The sequence below is a fragment of the Ruditapes philippinarum genome, unplaced genomic scaffold (assembly GCF_026571515.1).
Source record: "Ruditapes philippinarum isolate M1 unplaced genomic scaffold, ASM2657151v2 ctg1966_1_1_1_1, whole genome shotgun sequence".
Classification (NCBI taxonomy): domain Eukaryota; kingdom Metazoa; phylum Mollusca; class Bivalvia; order Venerida; family Veneridae; genus Ruditapes; species Ruditapes philippinarum.
Genome location: NW_026857613.1, coordinates 102143 through 125923, shown reverse-complemented (window position 1 = coordinate 125923; position 23781 = coordinate 102143). Strand labels below are relative to the sequence as shown.

Sequence of the window (23781 nt, the reverse complement as noted above, 5' to 3'; positions counted from 1 at the left end):
AAGTTCAGGGCCAAGCCAGCTTGCACAAAATAATAGCCACAAACTCGATCTTTACTGACAGTTTATTATTCTTTTTAAGGTTTGTATTTTGAAATTCCTAAAAAAAAGTTTTAAAGGTTTTTTTTATAGTTTTTTTTGTTTTTTTTAAATAAAGGGACTGTAAATATTATTCGATAATGTTTGTACCATTTGATGTAGGTCTGGACCAGTAACTTGTGTGCAAATTTTCAGATCATTCCTTCACTGTTTTTCAAGAATAATATTTATTTTTATTGTGCAAAATGACCCAAAATGAAAAGTGTTGCCTGAATTGGGCTAAGAATCACACAAAAATTGAAATTCAATTTATTTTTGAGTATATATCTTTATTACCTTTTGAAGAGTTTTCCCAATTTTAAGTTCTTATCATGATCTATGCAAGAATTTCTAATTTTATGTTTTTAGGCTCTTTGACCTCTGTGGAGCTCCTTTAATACTGTATGCTTCCAATCCAATACAGTGTAGGTAATTTATTACGATTAAAATTTACAATGGCGTTTTTCCATTTGTTATCTTGACAGGCTGATAAAAGCAAGACACAGCAGTAAAAGGGTTTTATTGTGATCATAAATTACCATTGCACTTAAGTTAGTGGTTGAAATTATACTTTGTCCAAATAGATTGTTCAATGTTTAAAATAAATAGAATTCTTTGAAATATTTAATACATTTAATCAGTACTTAATTTATCATTAAATAATATCCTGTTATATCAGCATATCAAGCTCGCATGGTGTAACAATTCAAAACATAATTTCAACCACTAAGTAAGTAAGTGTTTGTTAAGTCATCATTAATTCCTTTAAATTACTTGACCAGCTATGCCACTCTTGACAGATTTAATTTCATTTCTGCGGACTAACCAACAGTAACCTATAATACATAATGTTATACCAACATAGAATGACTACCTGACTTCTAGTAATTATTACAAGCCTGCTGTTTGGATATTTCAACAAAGTTCTCCAAATTTACATGAATTATGTGTGCAAACACAAATTTCAAAAATTGAAAAAAGCAAAACCTAGAATTTGTGAGTTAACTACAAAACTGTTGTAAGTCCTATTTTATTTCATATAAGTTACTGCAGTTTTGCAGTCAACCCTCTACTGATATACAAGTGGTTTATGATTTGTCATGCAAGCTGCTGATGTAATGTACAGGAAAATTATTAATAATAGCCAGATGTGATGTGATAAGGGATTATATTTATCTTGATCAGGCTACAAAAGTACATGTATATTTTTCTATTTCAGGCTACATAAATGGCCGTCTCTTACAGAAAAGTTGGTTATAGTTTTCATGTTTATTGTAAACATTAAAATCTACTCAAAACAGAAAAACAATATTTTTAAAGCTGAAGTTTTAATCTTTAAGAATTTTTACATGTACCTGTGAATATCATTTTTTTTCCTATCATTTTTTTTTCAGTATTGCATACAAGTAAATCAAATGGCACAAATTGTATTATAATAAAATTTAAAAAAAAATTGTTTTAGTAGCTGATGATATACATTATTTTCATACTCTTAAAAACATATCTCAAAATAGTTTTTATCAATAGGTTAATCTTATTCAATTGATATAAATACTTTAAGCTACATTGGTAATAATATCAAATTTCCTAACAATATCCTATTGTATTATTCATTTTATATTTTTAAGTGGGATTAATAAGTAATGATTTCATATATAAACAACCTGCTTTCAATGAAGTTTTCTTACACCATTCTTCCAATTCAAATACTTTAATGCTACTATTTTTATAACCATACAAACAAACGTTCAGTGGATTAATGACAACTGAATATAGTGTTATATGCTTAATCCTCTTAAAGTTAGAAGTATTATTGTACATTAAAGGAACTCCACTGAGGTCAAAAGTCCAAAAACGTAAAATCTGAATTTCTTACATTAGGTCTGCTGAGCTACTTTGAACAGAAAGATAATTAAAAGATACATGTAATTGAGAAAAAAAAAAACAAAAAAAACTAAGAAGTGAATTTAAAATCTAATATTTGTGCTATTCTTAACTTAATTTGAGTAAAAAGCGCTGCAATGCTTTTCAGTTTTGCGCCAATTTTCATAATTAGAATGATTATTCTGGTAAGTTATTCTGGTAAGTTATTAGTCTATACCTAAATCAAATCAAACATTAATCTCGAAAAAACTAATTTCCAGGCAAATCACGTCAAAAAAGCTCAGTGGAGTCCCTTTAATCTAAAAAAAACAATTTCAAGTACTGTCACATAAAAAAACCTCAGTGGAGTCCCTTTTGATCTAGAAATTTTTTTTCAAGTACTGTCACATAAAAAACCTCAGTGGAGTCCCTTTAATCTAGAAAAATTATTTCCAAAACCAAACCCTCAGTGGAGTCCCTTTAATAGTGTATTTGCCTTGGCCATGTTTAATAATTACAGTTACATGAACATCATATTAACTGTAAAAGATGGATGTTTATTTTTAGCCCATGTATATAAATGTTTAAAATACAAATTATAAAATGGAAGAAAATGAAAAAAATCAAGATAAAATGATTTCTTCCAAACATCATATCAAAAAATATCAAATACAATCAGAAGTCAACAAATCAAGTAAATCATTTTCAATCCCTTTAACAGGAACACATGGTTGGCAAACCAATGTCAAAGTCAGAGGGACGGGTATATTTGTCTTGTAAAAGAGATAGCCGTGTGAGTGGCACAGGTAATCCTATTTTATTGTGAAAAGATCTGAGTGTGAGTGGCATGGGTGTACCTGTCTTGTTAAGGAAAAGATCTGAGTGTGAGTAGCACGAGTATACTCGTCTTGATGGGGAAAAGATCTGAGTGTGAGTGGCATGGGTGTGCCTGTCTTGTTTGGGAAAAGATCTGAGTGTGAGTGGCATGGGTATACTCGTCTTAATGGGGAAAAGATCTGAGTGTGAGTGGCATGGGTGTGCCTGTCTTGTTTGGGAAAAGATCTGAGTGTGAGTGGCATGGGTATACTCGTCTTAATGGGGAAAAGATCTGAGTGTGAGTGGCATGGGTGTGCCTGTCTTGTTTGGGAAAAGATCTGAGTGTGAGTGGCATGGGTATACTCGTCTTAATGGGGAAAAGATCTGAGTGTGAGTGGCATGGGTGTGCCTGTCTTGTTTGGGAAAAGATCTGAGTGTGAGTGGCATGGGTATACTCGTCTTGATGGGGAAAAGATCTGAGTGTGAGTGGCATGGGTGTGCCTGTCTTGTTTGGGAAAAGATCTGAGTGTGAGTGGCATGGGTATACTCATCTTGTTGGGGAAAAGATCTGAGTGTGAGTAGCATGAGTATACTTGTCTTGTTTGGGAAAAGATCTGAGTGTGAGTGGCATGAGTATACTCGTCTTGTTGGGGAAAAGATCTGAGTCTGAGTGGCACCAGTTTACTCGTCTAAATGGGGAAAGGATGCAGTGAGAGTGGCACTGGTATACTCGTCTTGTTTGGGAAAAGATCCGAGTGTGAGTGGCACCAGTTTACTCGTCTAAATGGGGAAAGGATGCAGTGTGAGTGGCACTGGTATACTCGTCTTGTTTGGGAAAAGATCCGAGTGTGAGTGGCACCAGTTTACTCGTCTAAATGGGGAAAGGATGCAGTGTGAGTGGCATGGGTATACTTGTCTTGTTGGGGAAAAGATGCAGTGTGAGTGGCACTGGTATTCCTGTCTAGTTGGGGAAACATAACAGAGTACCATGTTAGTGGAATGGGTACCTGGTTTGTAGGCAAAAAACAAATGGAACTGTGACATGTATTGTACGATGCCCATCTTGTAGATGGCAATCATGACAGGGAAGGGTATCATCATGCTGTAGGCAACAAAACAGTTTAAACTAACTTGACTTGTAATCAAACTCAATGATACTAACCTTGTCTATTCCAAGATGATCCAGTAATTTAAACTGTGCGTTGACCATGTCCTGTACACTTATAACTGGGAAAGTCGTTGCATATTTCTGAAAAGGAAAAGTGAAGATTTGATATATCAAGAATCAATTTGGATGAAAGTGAACCAAATTATTTAGAAATTGGAAAGGTATCATAAATTTCTAACCTAAAAAATTAATATTGAAAAGTGCTTGAATGTAGTTTTTTCATGGCATTTGCATTATTTGACAAAAGATTGTGGCATTTTAGAAATCAAATATGGCCGCTACAGAAAGCAAATTGACATGTCACTTAAATGCAAACAATAATTTTACATTTTGGTTAAGTAACAAAATTTAATAGACATCAAAAATTTCAAATGGGATTAATATATCTTATTATGTTATAGATTTTAAATCGATCCTGCTACACTTTCTACTATCTTTGTAAATTTTTGCATGACTGTTAAAAATATTTCAGCTACAATTTCCAGAATCATTGTTAATATTGCATAGTTGTCAAAAATATGTTGTTTTTCTTCTCTTTTTTCCTGTTCAAATATTTCATCTATATATCTATATGATGCACATTACTAAAATGATATTTGAAACAAGAATGTGTTTGTTAAACACAAATGCCCCCTGCTCCGATTCTTGTCAGTAGCAATATTTCAAAAAATGTTTACCCATTCACTCAGTTATGGACAGAAACATTGCAAAAAATTGTAAACACAAGTTATATAGCTTGACAGAGTCATGGCATTTTGTAATTGTGAAATATATAAGTTGCCAAGTCATTGCTATGACTTGTGAAGTGATAAATATTCAACTTTATCAAATATATATAAATGTAAGAAATCTATACTTGGCACCCTTGACCTTGACCCACTGACACCTATAGACTATCATGCAAGTTATCTTCCTACCAAATATGAAATACACCTGTCAATAAATAAAGGCTGTATGGGCAAAAATGCTAAAATCTATTTTGAGCATTGATGACCTTGACCAAACTGACCCCTAACTCCATCCAAAGGAAGAATACCATGCAAGTTATCTTCCTACCAAATATGAAATAAATCTGTCAATAAATAAAGGCTGTATGGACAAAAGTGTAAAAATCTATTTTTAGCACTTGTGACCTTGACCCAACTGACCCCTAACTCCATCCAAAGTAAGAATAACATGCAAGTTATCTTCCTACCAAATATGAAATATATCTGTCAACAAATAAAGGCTGTATGGGCAAAAGTGTAAAAATCTATTTTTAGCACTAGTGACCTTGACACACTGATCCCTAACTCAAGCAAAAGGAAGAATACCATGCAAGTTATATTCCTATCAAATATGAAATACACCTGTCAATAAATAAAGCCTGTATGGGCAAAAGTGTAAAAATCTATTTTTAGCACAAGTGACCTTGACCCACTGATCCCTACCCCAATCAAAAGGATGAATACCATGCAAGTTATCTTCCTACCAAATATGAAATATATCTGTCAATAAATAAAGGCTGTATGAGCAAAAGTGTAAAAATCTATTTCTAGCACTGGTGACCTGGACCCAACTGACCACTGACTCCATCAAATTTTATGTTCCTATCAATTATAAATGACACCTGTCTATAGAATATGGTAAATACACCTGTAAAAATGTAAAAATCTATTTTTAACATTGATGACCTTGACATTGGTGACATTGACCTTGACCCAAATGACCCCTTACTACACCCAAAGAAGGAGGACCTTCCTTGGCATGTTTGTATTAAACATGAAAGACATCAACCCAGAAATAAAGGCTGTATGAGCAAAAATGTTTAAATTTATTTTCTAAACCAGTGACCTTGACCTTGACCCTAGAGACCACTTACTCCACAAAAAATTAGAGGACCATTTAAGGTATCCACCTACCAAATATGCAAGATATCATTAAATAAATTAAGCAATTAGGAGAAATTTACGATAAATCCAACTTGCCGGAATAGGTTAACCAGACAAGGCCCTATTTTCAAAGTGAAAAAAGGGAAATAACTGAGAAATATGGATGACACAGTTATATAACTTGGCGATATCATGTACTTTTTATTGATAAGAAAGTGTGGAAATTATGAAGCCATTAGTATAGATAGAACTTAAGATATTTCCAACTTGCCGTTTTAGGTTAACCATAATATTCATTTTTTAAGTGCTGAAAAGGGCAATAACTTGGTAAATATGAAAGCCATAGTTATGTAACTTGACCAGATCATGTACTTTGTATTGATTAGTAAGTGTGTAAACTAAGAAGCCATTGGTACAGGTAGAACTTAAGAAAAATCCAACTTGCCGTTTTAGGTTAACCTCGTACGGACAGACGGACGGACGGTTCAATTACTATATGCCCGGAGGCATAAAAAAGGGACTTAATCAAATTCACATTATAATTTAGTAATGTATACATCTTTATTTATGTATGTACCTTGTCAGTGACAGGATTTATTGCAGTTGGTCCTCTGTAAAATGTAAGACATTATAAATAAAGCATTATTAAACAAATGAAATTATTCAGTAATCTGTTTTATATACAGAGATATTGAAAGAGTGATGGTTCAATATGGAAATTTAAACAAGTTCAGTACTTTAATAGGTTTTTTCATGAAAAAAAGTATGAATCTGAATTATAATGCTTTAACTAACAAGCTTAACGTATATACATGTACTATGTTTGTTTATCACATGATACCCGTTACCGCTTTAACGACTCTGTGAAATAGGTCATGCACAGTCGTGCATGTATTTTGACATGACATCAATTTTCTAAGAAAAACATACATGTAGTGTAAAGACGCGCTGAATGTTAGCATCACACAAGAGTGCGTCAATGAAAAAGGGATTCTTTTTACCATAATCAGTTCTTATTTTGAATATGTGATAAATAGAACATTATATTCGTGTAGCTTCATAGTACTTAATCTATTGAACTTGCTAAATAAAATAATATAATTTTATTCCACTTGTTCAATAAATTCAGTATTGAGCCTATACTCACTCAATATCCTCTTAATGCATATGTCACATTATATATACTTTGATTATATATGAAGAGAATCTGTTAGCATTATAAACACTTTATTTTTCCATAATATCATAGCATACTAGTAATTTATTCATAAAAGTGATTTTCAGTTTTTCAATGAAATAATGCACAAAAAATATAACTAAGTAAAATTTACTTTAATTTCTAATAACATAATCATTATCATAATCAAAACCATGTAGCATATACATAACAGTGACTTACGAAGAGCCGTAGCATCCTCCAAGGGTGTTGGTGCATATAACAAAGAAATCATCAGTATCTACTGCACGTCCTGGTCCAACAAACTTCTCCCACCAGCCAGGGTTTGGATTATCCTGTATAAAAAAAAGATTTATACCATTTATATCATGTATAATAGAATACATTTTCATAACTGATATTCACACATCTTTCTTCACTACAGATAGCAACAATTACTCTGTAAAGAAAGTGTATCAAATATATATAATAATTCCTAAGAATGGTAAATTTGAACCTATATAAAATATAGTAAACATAAAATAAAGTTTACATGATTCATAATACGTTTTCATGTAGCTAGAAAATCACTTTTACCAAAGTTAATTCTATAAACGCACGAGTGCAAAATGTTTTTTCTTCAAGTAATTTATTTTTCATTAATTATTGAGTACCAATAGAAACTTAAGAGGGTATCCTTGAAGGCGAGAGTAAAGACAGTGTAAGCGTTAAAGCTCAAAATACGTCTTTTTAATTAGGAAATAACTACCAGTGAATTCTGAGTGAATAATGCACGGTTTTAGTTCAAATGCTTAGTAATATAATCGTGATTAATTACAAAGGTATTTGAATGAAAAACTGTGCATTATTATACTATAATTCATGAAGAATTAATATCTATTTCCATTCTTACATGTCAAGAAAAAAATAATATAGTTGGACTTTATGTTTGGTGGTTAAATTTGTTTACGCCTCAGAGTTTCCAATAGAAACATTCTTTAAAAGCTGCTCCAGGTGACTAAAAAAACTGTTGTTAACTAAAGTCTACCTTTTGCAGGAGCATTTTAAAAATAATGAGTTTTGAAAACGTTGAAAGAATTTTTGTGTGTTTATTTTATTTCCCTTTATATTTTTCAAGCGGAATACACAGTATTTATATCGAAATGAATGTGAAATTTAACTGGTTTTCGACATTGAAATAACGTTCTTGTTTTGACTGTTTTGCACATAAATTCTAGATAGTTTTCAGAACAAAATTCAACAAAAAGTTGTTTTTCATTAATCAGATTTTCAAACAAAATGGCAACATTAATGTGTCTGATTGAGAACACAGAGGGAGGAAATAAGAATGGCGAGTGCATTGTTGTAGAATAACGCATGCTTCCAGCCTTTTTTGTTTGTATGGAAAATTTTTTGATAGTGTTAGACTGAATATATAACGCATGTACCTTATGACTTTTAGCATGACTACTGGCAGACAGTCCGGCATGTACGATCACAGCATTGCTTTTGTCCTCATTTAGTTCTCCCCACGTCTCGTACGCCACTGTAAGTTCCGGTAAGACGGCGTTATTGTATGTCAGCTTGAACGGTTCATCTGTCGTATATGTTTTATAACCGGACATGATCTTGTCATATTGAGGCTCTGGACCGGTGTTTTTGCTGAAAAAATATATATGAGTCGCGTCAAGACAAAACCAACAGAGTGCGTTTGCGACCAGCATGGATCCAGACCAGCCAGCGCATCCGCGAGAGTCTGATCAGGATCCATGCTGTTCGCTATCAGTTTCTCTACTTAATGTAAGAGGGTTGGTAAGAAAACAGCATGGATCCTGATCAGACTGAGCAGATGCACAGGCTGGTCTGGATCCATGCTGGTTGCAAACCCATTATGTTGGTTTTGCCATGGCACGGCTCATATATTGATAATGTTTTTACAATATTTAAAAGTCATGTTATACATGTACGTTATACCCCTCTAAATAACTATGAATAAGCAAACCAACCTTTTTTAATATAAGGACAGCCACCTTAAGATAACTATAAGCACACCCACCTAAATAACTATAAACACAGATAAACAGCTTCAAGGAACTGATGTTTTGGCTCAGTTGTCTACAGTATTGTGCTTCTAAGACAATGGTAGTAGGTTGGATTCCAACATGGGATAGATTTTTTTTTTTTGATTTGCCTCTTTTGTGTTTAACTTACTTGAATTGTTTATAAGGCTGTGTTGGAATGTCTGTACCAGAGTTGATTACATTGTGTTCAATTGTTTAAAGCCAATATATTTTCTAGATCAGAACAAAAACTATAGCAGCCAACAAAATGTTTAGGGGTTTGCAAAGCTTCATATGCCAGCCAGACTACTGTATCAGATGTAACCTTTCTTTTTTAGAGCTATAGGGAAATGAAAGCTTATTAAAGGTTCGAGGACCAGAAGTCTCACAGAAAGTTGGCATAATGACCTTTACAGAGTTGATATGAACCAGAGTACCTTAAAACCCAACAAAAGACATATTTAACTAAACTTTTTGGCCTTTGATATCTATATAATTATAATCATTCTTTATCATCAAAGGCTTTTCTCTTACATCATTAAGAGATTTAAAATGACTGATAATTTTTATCTTTCCAGTCATTACGTCTGGTAAATAATTAGGACACGATTTAAATTTCCTTAATTCATTTGTGGGAACATACACTAAGATGACTGTACTGTGTTAATCTCTCCACTGATCTTATCAATATAAATGTAGTACAGTCACACTTAATTTCCTTATAATAATATTAATCTAGTTTTTGGCTTCTTAACAATCAGATGACTTACAAAGATAAAATTCTTTCTGACCTTATTAAGATTAAAATGTCAAAAGTTGAAAATAAAACCTATATTTACAGCTAATTAAGGATCGAGCTGAAAGCCAGGCTTGCCACACAGTCATGAAGTCTGACCAGGTGCTGGTGTACAGATCACGGCAGTATAAGCCACAATGAATTTATCAGAGTACAGATCAGCCACGGCATGGTTCCTGGGCAGACTGTCAAGCAGTTAACCAGACTACTAGCTGCCTTCACTTTCACAAGGAACTGATATGAGTAATGTACATGCCAGAGCAGAGGTACAGTGTGAATGACTGTAGAAAGGATATCATGATCAATCACAATGAAAGAGGTCATCTGGGAATCGAACCTGAGTCGCCAGATGCACAGTCTCTCTACCTATTGATCAATCACAACGAAAGTGGCCATCTGGGAATCGAACCCAAGCCACCTGATGCACAGTCCAACTCTCTACCTATTAGGCTAATCAGATGGTACTCAGGCCTGGAGCCTATCATGCAGTCTGACCAGGCTTTATACTGTTGACAAATAAATATGAAATTTTCATCTTGATATACCAAAAACTGATAATGGTCTGTTCTAAACATGGAAGCTGGGCAGGTCCATTTGAGCTGCGCCATGACAAAACCAACATTGTGTGTTTGCAACCAGCATGGATCATGCTGTTCGCTTACAAACCCTATTACAAGTAGAGAAACTGATAGCGAACAGCATGGATCCTGATCAGACAGCGCAAATACTCAGGCTGGTCTGGATCCATGCTAGTCGCAAACCCATTATGTTGGTTTTGTTATGTGGCGCGGCTCATTTAATAAATTCAGAAGGTTAAGGAAATACTTTCTATTTCATTATAGTTTTCCTATCTCTTTCATGGCACAATTCAAATGACAATAATTATTGTACCTTATACAGTTCTGGCCTCACAAACATAATTCATCGGCTCATTTTTACATTTGTTAAATTCATTTTATTTAGCATGTTTAGTAGATCCTTCAAGTTAATGTGACATATATATAGGGTATTTGAAACTTGAGAAGTTGACGGAAATAGTTTTTGTTGTTTGTTTTTTGCACTAATAAAATACAGGCTAATAAATATTTAAGGCAAGCTGAGACTCAAATGATAAAGCTATTGATGATTTTCCCTCAGCCAGCTAAATTTCAGGTGGCTTTTCATATTACTAATACATTTATAATATAATCATGAATACCATCATCAGAAAACATATGAAACGAATGTTTAAATTTATTATTTAAACATTACACTGTAAAATTTCTCAATTTGAAGGGCATATATGCTTGTGCTGGGCAAAGAATAAAAGTATTATAAATTAATAACTATCACTGCTGGTATTTCATATTACCGTAAAATTCCTAATAAACGCCCCTCCCCTAATAAAGGCCCCCCCAGGCCTTTTGATAAGAAAAACAATCTACTCATCAGTGCTGAACTCATGAATAAATCCATAATTTCATTCAAATCATTCAGAATCCATTTTATTTTATAGTATGAACTTTAAAATCTTAACACTTAATTCTTAATGTTATTACCAACACTTGCTAACAGTAAATGTATTTACAATGATTTTTGGATTTAGGAAAAACTGTATTGTAATAATAGCCCCCCTTTTGGAAAATGTTTAGCCCCCGGGGGCGTTTAATAGGAATTTTAAGGTATACTAGTTTTTGGTTGACTGGTCATGCAGCTAATATTTCTTTAACTTAAAACAGCTATACAGAAATATACAAAAAAAAAATCATTTTGTAACTGACTGAGAAATCTAATTTCGTAAATATTTATAGGGTTAGCAAAATAAAAATATGCTGCTATAGCAAATGTATGAGGTCTTCACAAAAAATATCACATATTTGTAGCTGTATTAGTAAAAATGGAATCAAAATAAATTGCTTAAAAAATGCTATTTTATTGTATTTTTTACACTTCCAAAGCCTTTATATGCATGAGATCAATTGAGAGGTACAGGTTGCTGACTTCAAATTTGAGTTCCCCCTATTTACTGCTGTGGGTCCAGAACTTTAGGCTCTTTCATGACTGAGGAAGTTATCCAGTCAGCTGATGAAAGATCAGTGGTTCTACACACACTGCCGGCATGTGCCTTAAATAATGCACAAGGGGCATCCGAGGTCTTCCTGAGGTGGAAAGTCGCCATATTACCTTTACAGAGTCTTTTGGTTGGGATTTACATCACACCAACACAATATCGGTCATATGGACCTTCCCAGCTTTACTGGTAGAGGAAGACCTCTGCTGGATAGCTTTCTCACATGTAGAAATTAACGACGCATGCTCAGCTTGAACCTACAGTGATGAGAGGCAAGTGGTTTGAAGTCAATGACCTTAATCACTCTTCCACAGATGCCCCCTTTTACAGTGTCAATGCAACTTAAAATCCAACAAAACAAACAAACAATTTAACAGTGTGGCCTAAATCATAAAATTCATATACCGGTACAATAAATTTTATGTAAATATAAAAAATTCCCATTCAAAAGAAAACTAGGACATACTGGCATGAAATATTTGTTCATGGATAGTAAGAGTGAAATGTCAGTATATAAACCAGGTCATTGAGATTATATTAGTGACTTGTCACACTGACTCAGTGAATACCATGTAGTTTAAAAGTACTGTGTATTAATTTCTTTATCAATGAAAAATTAATTTTTAAAGTTTAAAAGCTAGAATGATTAAATATTGCAACAATATTAGACTTTCAAAATTGAACCCCTCACCCCTACCACACTAACTACATGTGTATTAAATGGACAATGACCATCTTTCAATCATTATACATAATATCATCATTAATTATATTTACAGACATAAAAGGTTTTTAAAGGAAATAAATCAACATAAATATCTAATGACTTAGATTGCGACCTTAGGCAGACCATGATCAAATGGCAGTGTCAGATGTTCACATGTACGTGATTTTCTCTTTCACTCAACAAACTTTATATCTAAAGTGCCGCTCAAAGCTAAATTTTTAAATTGCAACTCTTTAAAAAAAAACCAATGAACTAAGTAAACAGAATCTTCAGTGGGCGTTAAATAATTTTTACATTTTAGTTATATTTTGTTAAGGTTTAGAACTTTTTTCACTGTTGAGGGGAGAAAATGTGTAAGTGGCGGGATAGCTCAGTTGGTTGAGCTGTGAATCAGTATTCTGAGGGTACTGGGTCCGAATCTCAGTCAGACTGCAAATTTTTCTCACCCTATGACAGATAAGTTAAGATATTGGGAGATATTCACACTTGATAATGTTGATGAACCTTTGACACACTCGTACTAGTTAAACTGACATCGTAAATCTAGGACATATACAACTTTTATCAAAATTTAGTACGTTCAAATCAATGAACTCAGACTAGTACTATAGCATATAATAGTAGCTTATTATCAAATAACGTAGAAGTTAAATCTTAAATAGGCAATCAATTTTGGAGCCAAAATTATAACAATGCAGCAATAACCATTTACAAAATTTACCTTTAACGCACTTATTCTGTATGAATTGAACGTGACTTTTGAGGGTTAGTGGGAAACTATGTCAAACTGAAGACTGCCATTTACGACCCAAGTGATTGTTGGATGACTTTCAAAATGCTCTAGGTTTGCAATGTAATTATGTTACATTATATGAGTGTAAAACTAAAACTAAAACTACACATTGTGGGTGTTGCTAAAAATCTGAACAATTTAATAAAATATGTCAAAAAAATTTAAAGCAATTTTGTTTGACAAGCAATGATATTCTAATTATTATTATTCTGTTTGAACTTCAATTTAAAAAAAAAAAAAAAAAAAACTCCAAAAAAACCCCAAAAACACTGCACATACATACATTATAATATTGCTGTAATGAAATTCTTAATACCAAAAATATTCAGCTTTTCCAAAACTTTTATCAAGTTTTTTTTTAAACTTTATACAATAAAGCCACTTTAAAGCACTAAAAATAAATTAAAAATGACAAAGCCACTTTAAAGCACTAAAGATAAATTAAAAATGACAAAGCCACTTTAAAGCACTAAAGATAAATTAAAAATGACAAAGCCACTTTAAAGAACTAAAGATAAATTAAAAATGACAAAGCCACTTTAAAGCACTAAAGATAAATTAAAAATGACAAAGCCACTTTAAAGAACTAAAGATAAATTAAAAATGACAAAGCCACTTTAAAGCACTAAAGATAAATTAAAAATGACAAAGCCACTTTAAAGCACTAAAGATAAATTAAAAATGACAAAGCCACTTTAAAGCACTAAAGATACAATGTAAATTAAAAATGACAAAGCCACTTTAAAGAACTAAAGAAAAATTTAAAATGACAAAGCACTAAAGATAAATTAAAAATGACAAAGCCACTTTAAAGCACTAAAAATAAATTAAAAATAACAAAGCCACTTTAAAGAACTAAAGATAAATTAAAAATGACAAAGCCACTTTAAAAAACTTAAAATAAATAATATTGGTAAATGACATAATTAGCCACTTACAAACACTTAAAATAAACTATAAATGACACACTTAAAATAAACTATAAGATTTTAGACATTTAAAATAAACTACCGTACTGTATAACTGACAAAGCTACTTTAAAACACTTACAAAGAATGATGTAAATATAAATGATCAAATAACAGAAAGTGAAACTTACTTCCTTGTTAAACAGGGAAAGTCTGTTTCCAACCCTCTGAACGTGAGCAACTCATCTCGCTTGATTTCCGGAACTTTAAGCTGCGGCAAGTCTATTTCAAACGCTTTCTTCGGCTCCTGACGTAAGATCGATAATGTTGACGTATGTAAACGTCTCTCCTCGGTGTTCTTATTTATGCAGAAGAAAGCGGGCAGCTGTTCTAAAAGGATATTCTTCCGCCCTAAAGCTCGAACAAATGTCCTGAATTTCGTGGCTGGTTGAAACATTCTGTTTTCAGAAATCCTATTTAAGGCACAACTTTTACAGATAGGCACAACCTTCAACATTGAAATACGTGTTTTTTTCTTCTGAAATCAAACAAAAATAAAAAAAACTACTTTCAATGCAATTTTATGGATATATTATACCAGCTTATAAGTAATCTCAAGTTTGCCTAATCGCAATAATGCAAAGTGCATATTATAAAATTTTTTCGGCTAAAAATTGTTTTCGTGACTGAAAAATGATGTTAAAATTTTTACAAACATTATTAAAAAATATATAACCTTTTTGCTTTGTTTTCCCAATATAGCCTTTAATAGGGCCCAAAACAATACATTTGGTTTAGGGAAATAACACCCTTTTGATTCTCCATTTAAATTTTCAAAAAAAGCTATATAATAATGAAATACTTTTATAAAAAATAATGTATAAAAGGTAAAAATTAGGCTGTTTCTGTAATCATATGGTAGATTCTTCAGTTGCAAAATGAAATGTCTCAGTTATTTAGAACACATGGTTGATCACTTGACATTATTTAAAACAGAATTAAATGTTCTAGAACAAAATATTTTGTTATCTATTTTCTTTCATACAAGTAATTTTAGAGTCGTTTTCCTCCAGAATTCAAACAATAATTTTGTTAACTTAACAGACAGCAGATATACATGTATAGCTTTATACAGTTTCAATATGAACAAATTTAATTAAATGAACACTATAGAGCTGTCAGTAGGATGGTGTGCTCTTGATTATTCTGATTTTCTCAGTGCTTGATAAACAAGAGCCTGGATAATGTAGAACTTTTGAAGTTCATAAAGGGCCGATAATTCTACAAAAGTCTATTAGTTATGGACAGTGCCCTCCTATTAAATTCATAATTCTAACACTATCGTAATTTTTTCTATATAAACAAAGAAGGCCCGAAGCGTGCATTATTCTGCAACAATGCACTCGCCGTTCTTATTATCTCCCTGTGTATTTTCACATTGAGGGCGCCATTTTGTTTGAAAAATCTGATAAATAAAAATATTTTTTGTCGAATTTTGTTGTGAAAACTATCTAGAATGAAAGAAAATGGTCTAACTAAGAAAATAAATCCGAACACCAGTATCTTTAATTCAGTCGTTAACGCTGTACAGACGTTTAAAGTGTTGTTTACGTGACGTCACAATGTAGCGCCAAACAGCACGGGAAAAACAATCAAATCAAGTACGCTATTTTAATGTCGCAAACGAGTTAAGTTTTACATTTATTTCACTTTTAATAATTTGTATTTCGCTCGAAAAGTTATAGAGTGAAATAAAATAAACAAACAAAGTTTTGCCAACGTTTTCAAAATTCGTTATTCTCAAAATGTTATTACTCATGGTAGATTTAACGACAGTTTTTATCAACCCAGGAACAGCCTTTAAAGAACGTTTCTGGCGAAAACAAATTTAACCACCAAACATTTAGTCCAACTTTATAATAATAATTATATTTTTTCTTGACGTGTTAGAATGGAAATAGATATTAATTCTTCGTGCATTATTGTATAATAATGCACGTTTTTCGTTCAAATGCTTTGTAATTAATCACTCAGGCCTATCGGCCTTCGTGATTATATTACTACGCATTTAACTCAAACCGTGCATTATTCTACAACAATGCACTCAGAATTGATATCTATTTCCTAAATATGTGTAGTTTTGGAGATACCAACTTGCATGCAAAAACTAAACTGAAGTGTGACACACTGATGCCTGGGTCAGTCTACAGTAGCTCTCCCTATTCAATGAATAGTCTGGCTTAAAATGAAACATGATAAATTGATTACATTTCCCTCATATTAATGATGTCTGGGGTTGATATATCACTGAAATTTGAAGGTGAAACAAGAGTGATCACTGCTCAAATGTCACCTCAGATGACAGCCAATTTTAAAAGCAGTTGTAACATTGAGGGGTACGTGATTGACCATATTGGTTCTTTTTATGTCTTTTATGTCTTTACTGTAGCATTTTGTAGCTTAACTGTGTAGAAGAAGACACAAAAATAATTTACAGCCAAACTGCATTTTTTTATTCAAGGACCATAACTCAGCCAAAAATCATTCGACTCGAAAACACATTAATTTATAATGCACAAGAACTTGAATCCTGTAATTTTGTTTCACCCAAACTGCATAAGAAGAAAATCTAAAGAAACTGATTAGTCTTGACAAAACTTAAATGCACAAATAATTCAAAGGGCCATAACTCTGACAAAAATCAAGCTGACAATATGCACAACAAGACTTTATACTGGTCATTCTTGACTGAAGCTGCACCATTTGTTTTTGAGGAGCATAGTCCTATACTCTATAGCGGGCGACATACAAAGGGCATAATTTTTGCCATAACAGTTATGTGACCTTATGCCTGGCTGAAAGTATGGATTATGGTCTCTAACAAAGCAGACAAAGTTTCAAAAGGTACAAATATAAAGGTATAAATATAATAGGCAGCTAAATATTGAATTTTGAGCAGTAAGTTTTAGTCCATTTTTTAATTTATCAAACCTTAAAGTTACATTAAATAAATATGTAAAAATATTTTGCCGTCGGCCTAAAAATCAAACATTCTACAGTTTCATTAACCTGTTTAATAGTATTGTTGTAAATCTCATCAAATATTGTTCATAAATTAGGATTTTAAACGGGAAACCCCACGGTACCACTAAAGTTCGTATACGAATTTTAACATGCAAATGAAGACTATTATGAGCTCGTGTATGCGCTACGTCACAGTTTTATAGTTGCTATCCGGAACACAGCAAATGTGATATTTTCTTGTGCAAACACACTAACCGTTTAAGCTTCACGGTGCACTAAACCTGGGGTTCAGTAAAAGTAATAATCTCATTAAAAGATTAAATTTGTATGAAAACATACGTTACCATGCGGAAATATACCGTTAAATTAGGACTGCCACTTATAGTCATGTTTGTTGATTTAATATTGATGTACGGATGATCCGAAGGCGGAGTTTCTCATGCAAACAGAAATTGTATTTCCCATTTCGCCACAATGAGGTTACCTATTTTTATGCTTATAAAACTCATTCTGGTTGTTTGGACACCAAAATAAGACCTGGAGTCGATATAAAACACAATTTATTAATGAAATGTCGCTAGTTAGTTTTTTATGACATTTATTAAATGTAACTTTAATAAATAATGGACAACCAAGTATAAAATCAATGTTTACCAGTTTTTCCTTATCTATTTAGTTTAATTATTATATTTTTATAATGTAATGATCATGGCAACCTCTAAATAAATGTAAACATCATGTTTACATATTGATAAAAATCAGGAAATTATTATTGTACAGGGACTCCAGCCAAAAGTTTTCACTTCCTCATTATAATATAGAGGATATTGAATGAGTGATACTTAAAGGTTCAATTTAAACTGAATTTATTGAATAGACTTGCAAGCTTAAGCTGCGGTCTCACTTACTCCCGGCAGAGCCCAGGACCATCCCGGTAAGTTACCGGGATGATCCGGGGTGAAATTATTGTTGCGGTCACACTTACCCCGGCAGCACTACGGTAGTCCCAACTAACCACCCAGGATGCGCTCCGGATCATCCAGGCAGAGCCCAGGTGAAGCTACGGTTCATGCCGGTGCTTTCCCGGTCGTTCCTGGATGACGCCGGAAGAGCCCCGGTTGACCCAAGCAGAGCCCCGGTCGATCCAGGCAGAGCCCCGGCAGAGCCCAGGATGATCCAGGCAGAGCCCCGGTGGATTGAAAACGCCCAAAAATGATAACATTGATACATAATTATGCCCCCATTTCGAAGAAAAGGGGGTATATTGCTTTGCACTTGTCGGTCCGTCGGTCCGTCGGTCTGTCGGTCCGTCGGTCCGTCGGTCCGTAGACCAAATGGTTTCCGAGTGATAACTAAAGAACCCTTAGGCCTAGGAACTTCAAACTTGGTATGGTGATTGGTCATGACCAGTAGATGACCCCTATTGATTTTGGGGTCAAGGGGTCAAAGGTCAAGGTCACATTGACCTTGTAAGCAAAAACGGTTTCCGATCAATAACTAAAGAACCTTAAGGCCTAGGAACTTCAAACTTAGTATGGTGATTGGTCATGATCAGTAGATGACCCCTATTGATTTTGGGGTCAAGGGGTCAAAGGTCAAGGTCACATTGACCTTGTAAGGAAAAACGGTTTCCGATCAATAACTAAAGAACCTTAAGGCCTAGGAACTTCAAACTTGGTATGGTGATTGGTCATGATCAGTAGATGACCCCTATTGATTTTGGGGTCAAGGGGTCAAAGGTCAAGGTCACATTGACCTTGTAAGGAAAAACGGTTTCCGATCAATAACTAAAGAACCTTAAGGCCTAGGAACTTCAAACTTGGTATGGTGATTGGTCATGATCAGTAGATGACCTCTATTGATTTTGGGGTCAAGGGGTCAAAGGTCAAGGTCACATTGACCTTGTAAGGAAAAACGGTTTCCGATCAATAACTAAAGAACTTTAAGGCCTAGGAACTTCAAACTGGGTATGGTGATTGGTCATGATCAGTAGATGACCCCTATTGATTTTGGGGTCAAGGGGTCAAAGGTCAAGGTCACATTGACCTTGTAAGCAAAAACGGTTTCCGATCAATAACTAAAGAACTTTTAGGCCTAGGAACTTCAAACTTGGTATGGTGATTGGTTATGACCAGCAGATGACCCCTATTGATTTTGGGGTTAAGGGGTCAAAGGTCAAGGTCACATTGACCTCTTGGGTAAAAAACGGTTTCCGATCAATAAGAAAAGAACCCTTAGGCCTAGGGACTTCAAACTTGATATGGTGATTGGTCATGATCAGTAGATGACCCCTATTGATTTTGGGTTCAAGGGGTCAAAGGTCAAGGTCACATTGACCTCTTAGGTAAAAACGGTTTCCGATCAATAACTAGAGAACCCTTAGGCCTAGGAACTTCAAACTTGGTATGGTGATTGGTCATGACCAGCAGATGACCCCTATTGATATTGGGGTTAAGGGGTCAAAGGGCAAGGTCACATTGACCTTGTAGGTAAAAATGCTTTCCAATCAATAACTTAAGAACCCTTAGGCCTAGGAACTTCAAACTTGGTATGGTGATTGGTCATGACCAGCAAATGACCTTTTGATTTTGGGGTCAAGGGGTCAAAGGTCAAGGTCACATTGACCTTGTAGGTAAAAACGGTTTCCGATCAATTTACTAAAAACGCTTAGGCCTAGGAACTTCAAACTTTGTATGATGATTGGTCATGACCAGCAGATGACCCCTATTGAGTTTTGGGTCAAGGGGTCAAAGGTCAAGGTCACATTGACCTTGTAAGTAAAAACGGTTTCTGATCAATAACTTAAGAACGCTTAGGCCTAGTAACTTCAAACTTGGCATGGTGATTTGTCATGACCAGCAGATTACCCCTATTGATTTTGGGATCAAGGGGTCAAAGGTCAAGGTCACATTGACATTGTAAGTAAAAACGGTTTCTGATCAATAACTTAAGAACGCTTCGGCCTAGGAACTTCAAACTTGGCATGGTGATTGGTCATGAGCAGCAGATGACCCCTATTGATTTTGGGGTCAAAGGTCAAGGTCACATTGACCTTGTATGTTAAAACGGTTCCCGATCAATAACTAAAGAACCGTTAGGCCTAGGAACTTCAAACTTGGTATGGTGATTGGTCATGAGCAGCAGATGACCCCTATTGATTTTGGGGTCAAAGGTCAAGGTCACATTGACCTTGTATGTTAAAACGGTTTCCGATCAATAACTAAAGAACCCTTAGGCCTAGGAACTTCAAACTTGGTATGGTGATTGGTCATGACCAGCAGATGACCTATTGATTTTGGGGTCAGGTGGTCAAAGGTCAAGGTCACATTGACCTTGTAGGTAAAAACGGTTTCTGATCAATTAACTAAAAAGGCTTAGGCCTAGGAACTTCAAACTTTGTATGATGATTGGTCGTGACCAGCAGATGACCCCTATTGAGTTTTGGGTCAAGGGGTCAAAGGTTAAGGTCATCCCAGTAGATACTTGATAACCCTTATTAATTGTTTGATTACTGGGTCAGAAGTCATGCATAATAACCTTATCATATGACTAATTGGCTGCTGATTGGGGGCATACATGTTTTACAAACATATCTTGTTTTTATTTAATATAATATCTATTGTTCCAGAATAGTAATTCATGATGATTTTCTGAAAAATCCTTATGCCATACTGGATAGAAGGGAAATGTAAAGGGTTTTAATACAAACAAGTGCAATCATCGCAAATTGTCGTTATTCTTTTGAAATGATCCGGGCTTTGCTGGGGCTCTACCGGGATCAACCGTAGCTCTACCTTTATCCTCCAGGGCTCTGCCTGTGGTTACTGGGGCTTTGCCGGCATATACCAGGGCTCTACAGTAGCTTGACCGTAGCTCTACCGGCTATATCATATTCCGGATCATCCCCGGTTTGTGCCAGCAGAGCTACGGTGCTTTCCCGGTATAACCCCGGTCATTCCCGGCAGAGCTAAGGATGAAGCCGGCAAAGCTATACCTTCCCGGATCATCCCGGACCACCCCTGTGATATTAAATATTTTATTCCATCCAGGGTCGAATGCCGGATGTTCCCGGACGTTGCCGGCAGAGTTACGGATGTACTCCGGTTGTTCCCGGTTGTACCCCGGTCGTTCCCGGATCACCCCGGACGTCTACCGGGGCTCTGCCGGGATGAAAGTGAGCCTGTAGCTTTAGCATAACATTATTTTATTCAACTTGTTCAATTAATTTTAAGAAATGAAGCTACATGTATATGAATCAATATATACCGAGTATACTGAGAAATTTAACAGTTCAGTATAATCATTTTTATTGTGAAATTATTTAGCTAACATTTACAACAGTTACTGTCCATATCAACATTTCGAATTTTGCCATTTTAGACATAATTATACTGTTTTTCTCTATTATTTTGAAAAGGGACCTTATAATTTGCACTCTAAAAACTAATTAATATACAAGAAAAATATTACATACATTCGTATAAATATAGGTACGATTGCATACTACTTTTTGTGAAGACTTTTTATGTTTGCTGCATTAAAGGTGTAATGTAAAATGGTCAAACATGTCATGAGATATTTTATATCTTTAAACATTTTCATGGAATGTAATTAATGTATCATCATATTAAAGTTGCATGCCTTCAGATGAGAAAAATGATTTCAAGGAAATCAAAATATGAAAAGAAAATTCACGGTCAATTGACTGCCTTGAAGCATAATCACAGAATAAAATTTCAGGAAATTAAAAACCTTTTTAATACACTAAAGGTAGAATTTCATTGTAAGTCATAGTCGCAGATTTGAGATATGATTATTTATTCACATCAACATCATTATTGGTTATATATTGATAAAAAAAACCCGAAAGACACAGTTTGTAAATATTTATTACAATAAAATATGAAAAAAGGTATTTTCCATCCTATGCGACGCGCCAAGGTTAGCTATATTTATAATTCCCGCGCTAAGTCGCGGTCGTGCTTGGGATAATCACTTGATACTGTAAATGGCAGCCATTTTACGATACGAAAATGCCTGGCCCTCCTCGGACAGTTTATCCTGCCGAAAAAATATGAAAAAATACTTGCAATTCAAAGTTTGTTTGCTACATAAAGGTTATCGATTAACTCTTTGCAAACTTTTTCTCTGCCTGATTGTAATTTATACTGATGTGTTTTCATTGGCTTAAACCATCACGTTATCAATACACATAAAGGTGTAAACTAATTTCGTGTTCATTAAAATCATTCCGTTAATAGACATATAACAATCTTATTTACAAATGAATTGATAAAATAACAATCCCAGAAGCATTTAAGATAATAACAATCATTTGAAAAAAATAAATGCATATAGATTTTAAATTTGTGTATGACAACTCAACCCCTAAACAAAACATAATAGACTCAACCAAAACAAGCGTCTGCTTCTTAACCTAACTATGTAGTTGCATGACCATGATTAGAAATAGCAAACCAAATCTAAGAGGTAAACCTATTGTAAAAATAATACTATGACCACAGCAGATTTCGTACAGAAAAAACAACCTCTGAGGACCTTTTTAATATCACCATTTTTTGGGCCGCAATTTTCCCCTCAAAAAACATAAAATAAATAGATCTAATAATAATAATAAAAAAAATGAATAAGTAGAACTTTGCTATTTGTATGCTTAAAGCAGCACTGTATAAAGTATAGTACTGCATTTTTAATTTAGTATTGAAATTTGCTTATTTATGTATTGTATTTTCCAAAAATACATACATGTAAGACTACACATTTATATTGGTATTGTTCCTGACAGAAAAAAAATCCCCAATTTCTTCAAAATGAAGCATAATATCCCTACCTGAGGACCCTGGAGCCATACCCTTATAGTTAGGTAATTAGGGCTCTGAGCTGAGAATTTATCCGGTATCGGGTACGGTCAAAATGTACAGATATTATACACGGTTACCTGACAACTTTTATCATTTATTTAAAGTTTTAACTCTAGATAGCAAATGAAAACCTTTTGCAGTCTGCTTCATTTTCAAATAATAAAGGGGAATGATTTACAAATATTTTATTTACCCTTTGAATTGTGTCCGCACAATGATTTTTTTATTTACGAGTCCCCCCCCATGCACAGTTCTAAATCACAAATTATTCCTTACCGAAAATTATCGATATTTTAAACAAATCAAAATTCCATTTTCTCTTAATTAACTCCTTTACTGTTTGCGATGTATAGAATCATAAAATTACGACTGTCTACATTTAGAATTTGTAAACAATATAGTCCGCATAAACTTCGTAATAACATAGACTATGTACATGATGTATACAAAAAAGCACGTGTTAGGTTCATGTTAGGCTGAAAGATCTAGTTCAAGGACAAAGTACCTGTTAATTGAAATAAGCAGGGATAATGTCCTGTATTGTAACGCGTGCAATTTTTCCATCATTTTAAATTTTCCATCATTTTCCAAA

The 23781-nt window shown here is 33.9% G+C and overlaps 1 protein-coding gene across 1 annotated transcript in view; it reads right to left on the bottom strand.

Annotated features, from left to right (window-relative positions):
• The window catches only part of LOC132750318 (uncharacterized), a 33181-nt gene extending 9693 nt beyond the window's left edge, over positions 1-23488 (bottom strand). The window contains exons 1-6 of the mRNA XM_060740264.1: positions 23466-23488; positions 14475-14821; positions 8398-8611; positions 7193-7305; positions 6371-6404; positions 3917-4003 (exon numbers count right to left, since the gene is read on the bottom strand). Coding sequence (XP_060596247.1) covers positions 3917-4003; positions 6371-6404; positions 7193-7305; positions 8398-8611; positions 14475-14800 — 774 coding nt within the window. The 5' untranslated portion in view covers positions 14801-14821; positions 23466-23488. The remainder of the gene's footprint in view (positions 1-3916; positions 4004-6370; positions 6405-7192; positions 7306-8397; positions 8612-14474; positions 14822-23465) is intronic.
• Positions 23489-23781: the final 293 nt, after the last annotated feature.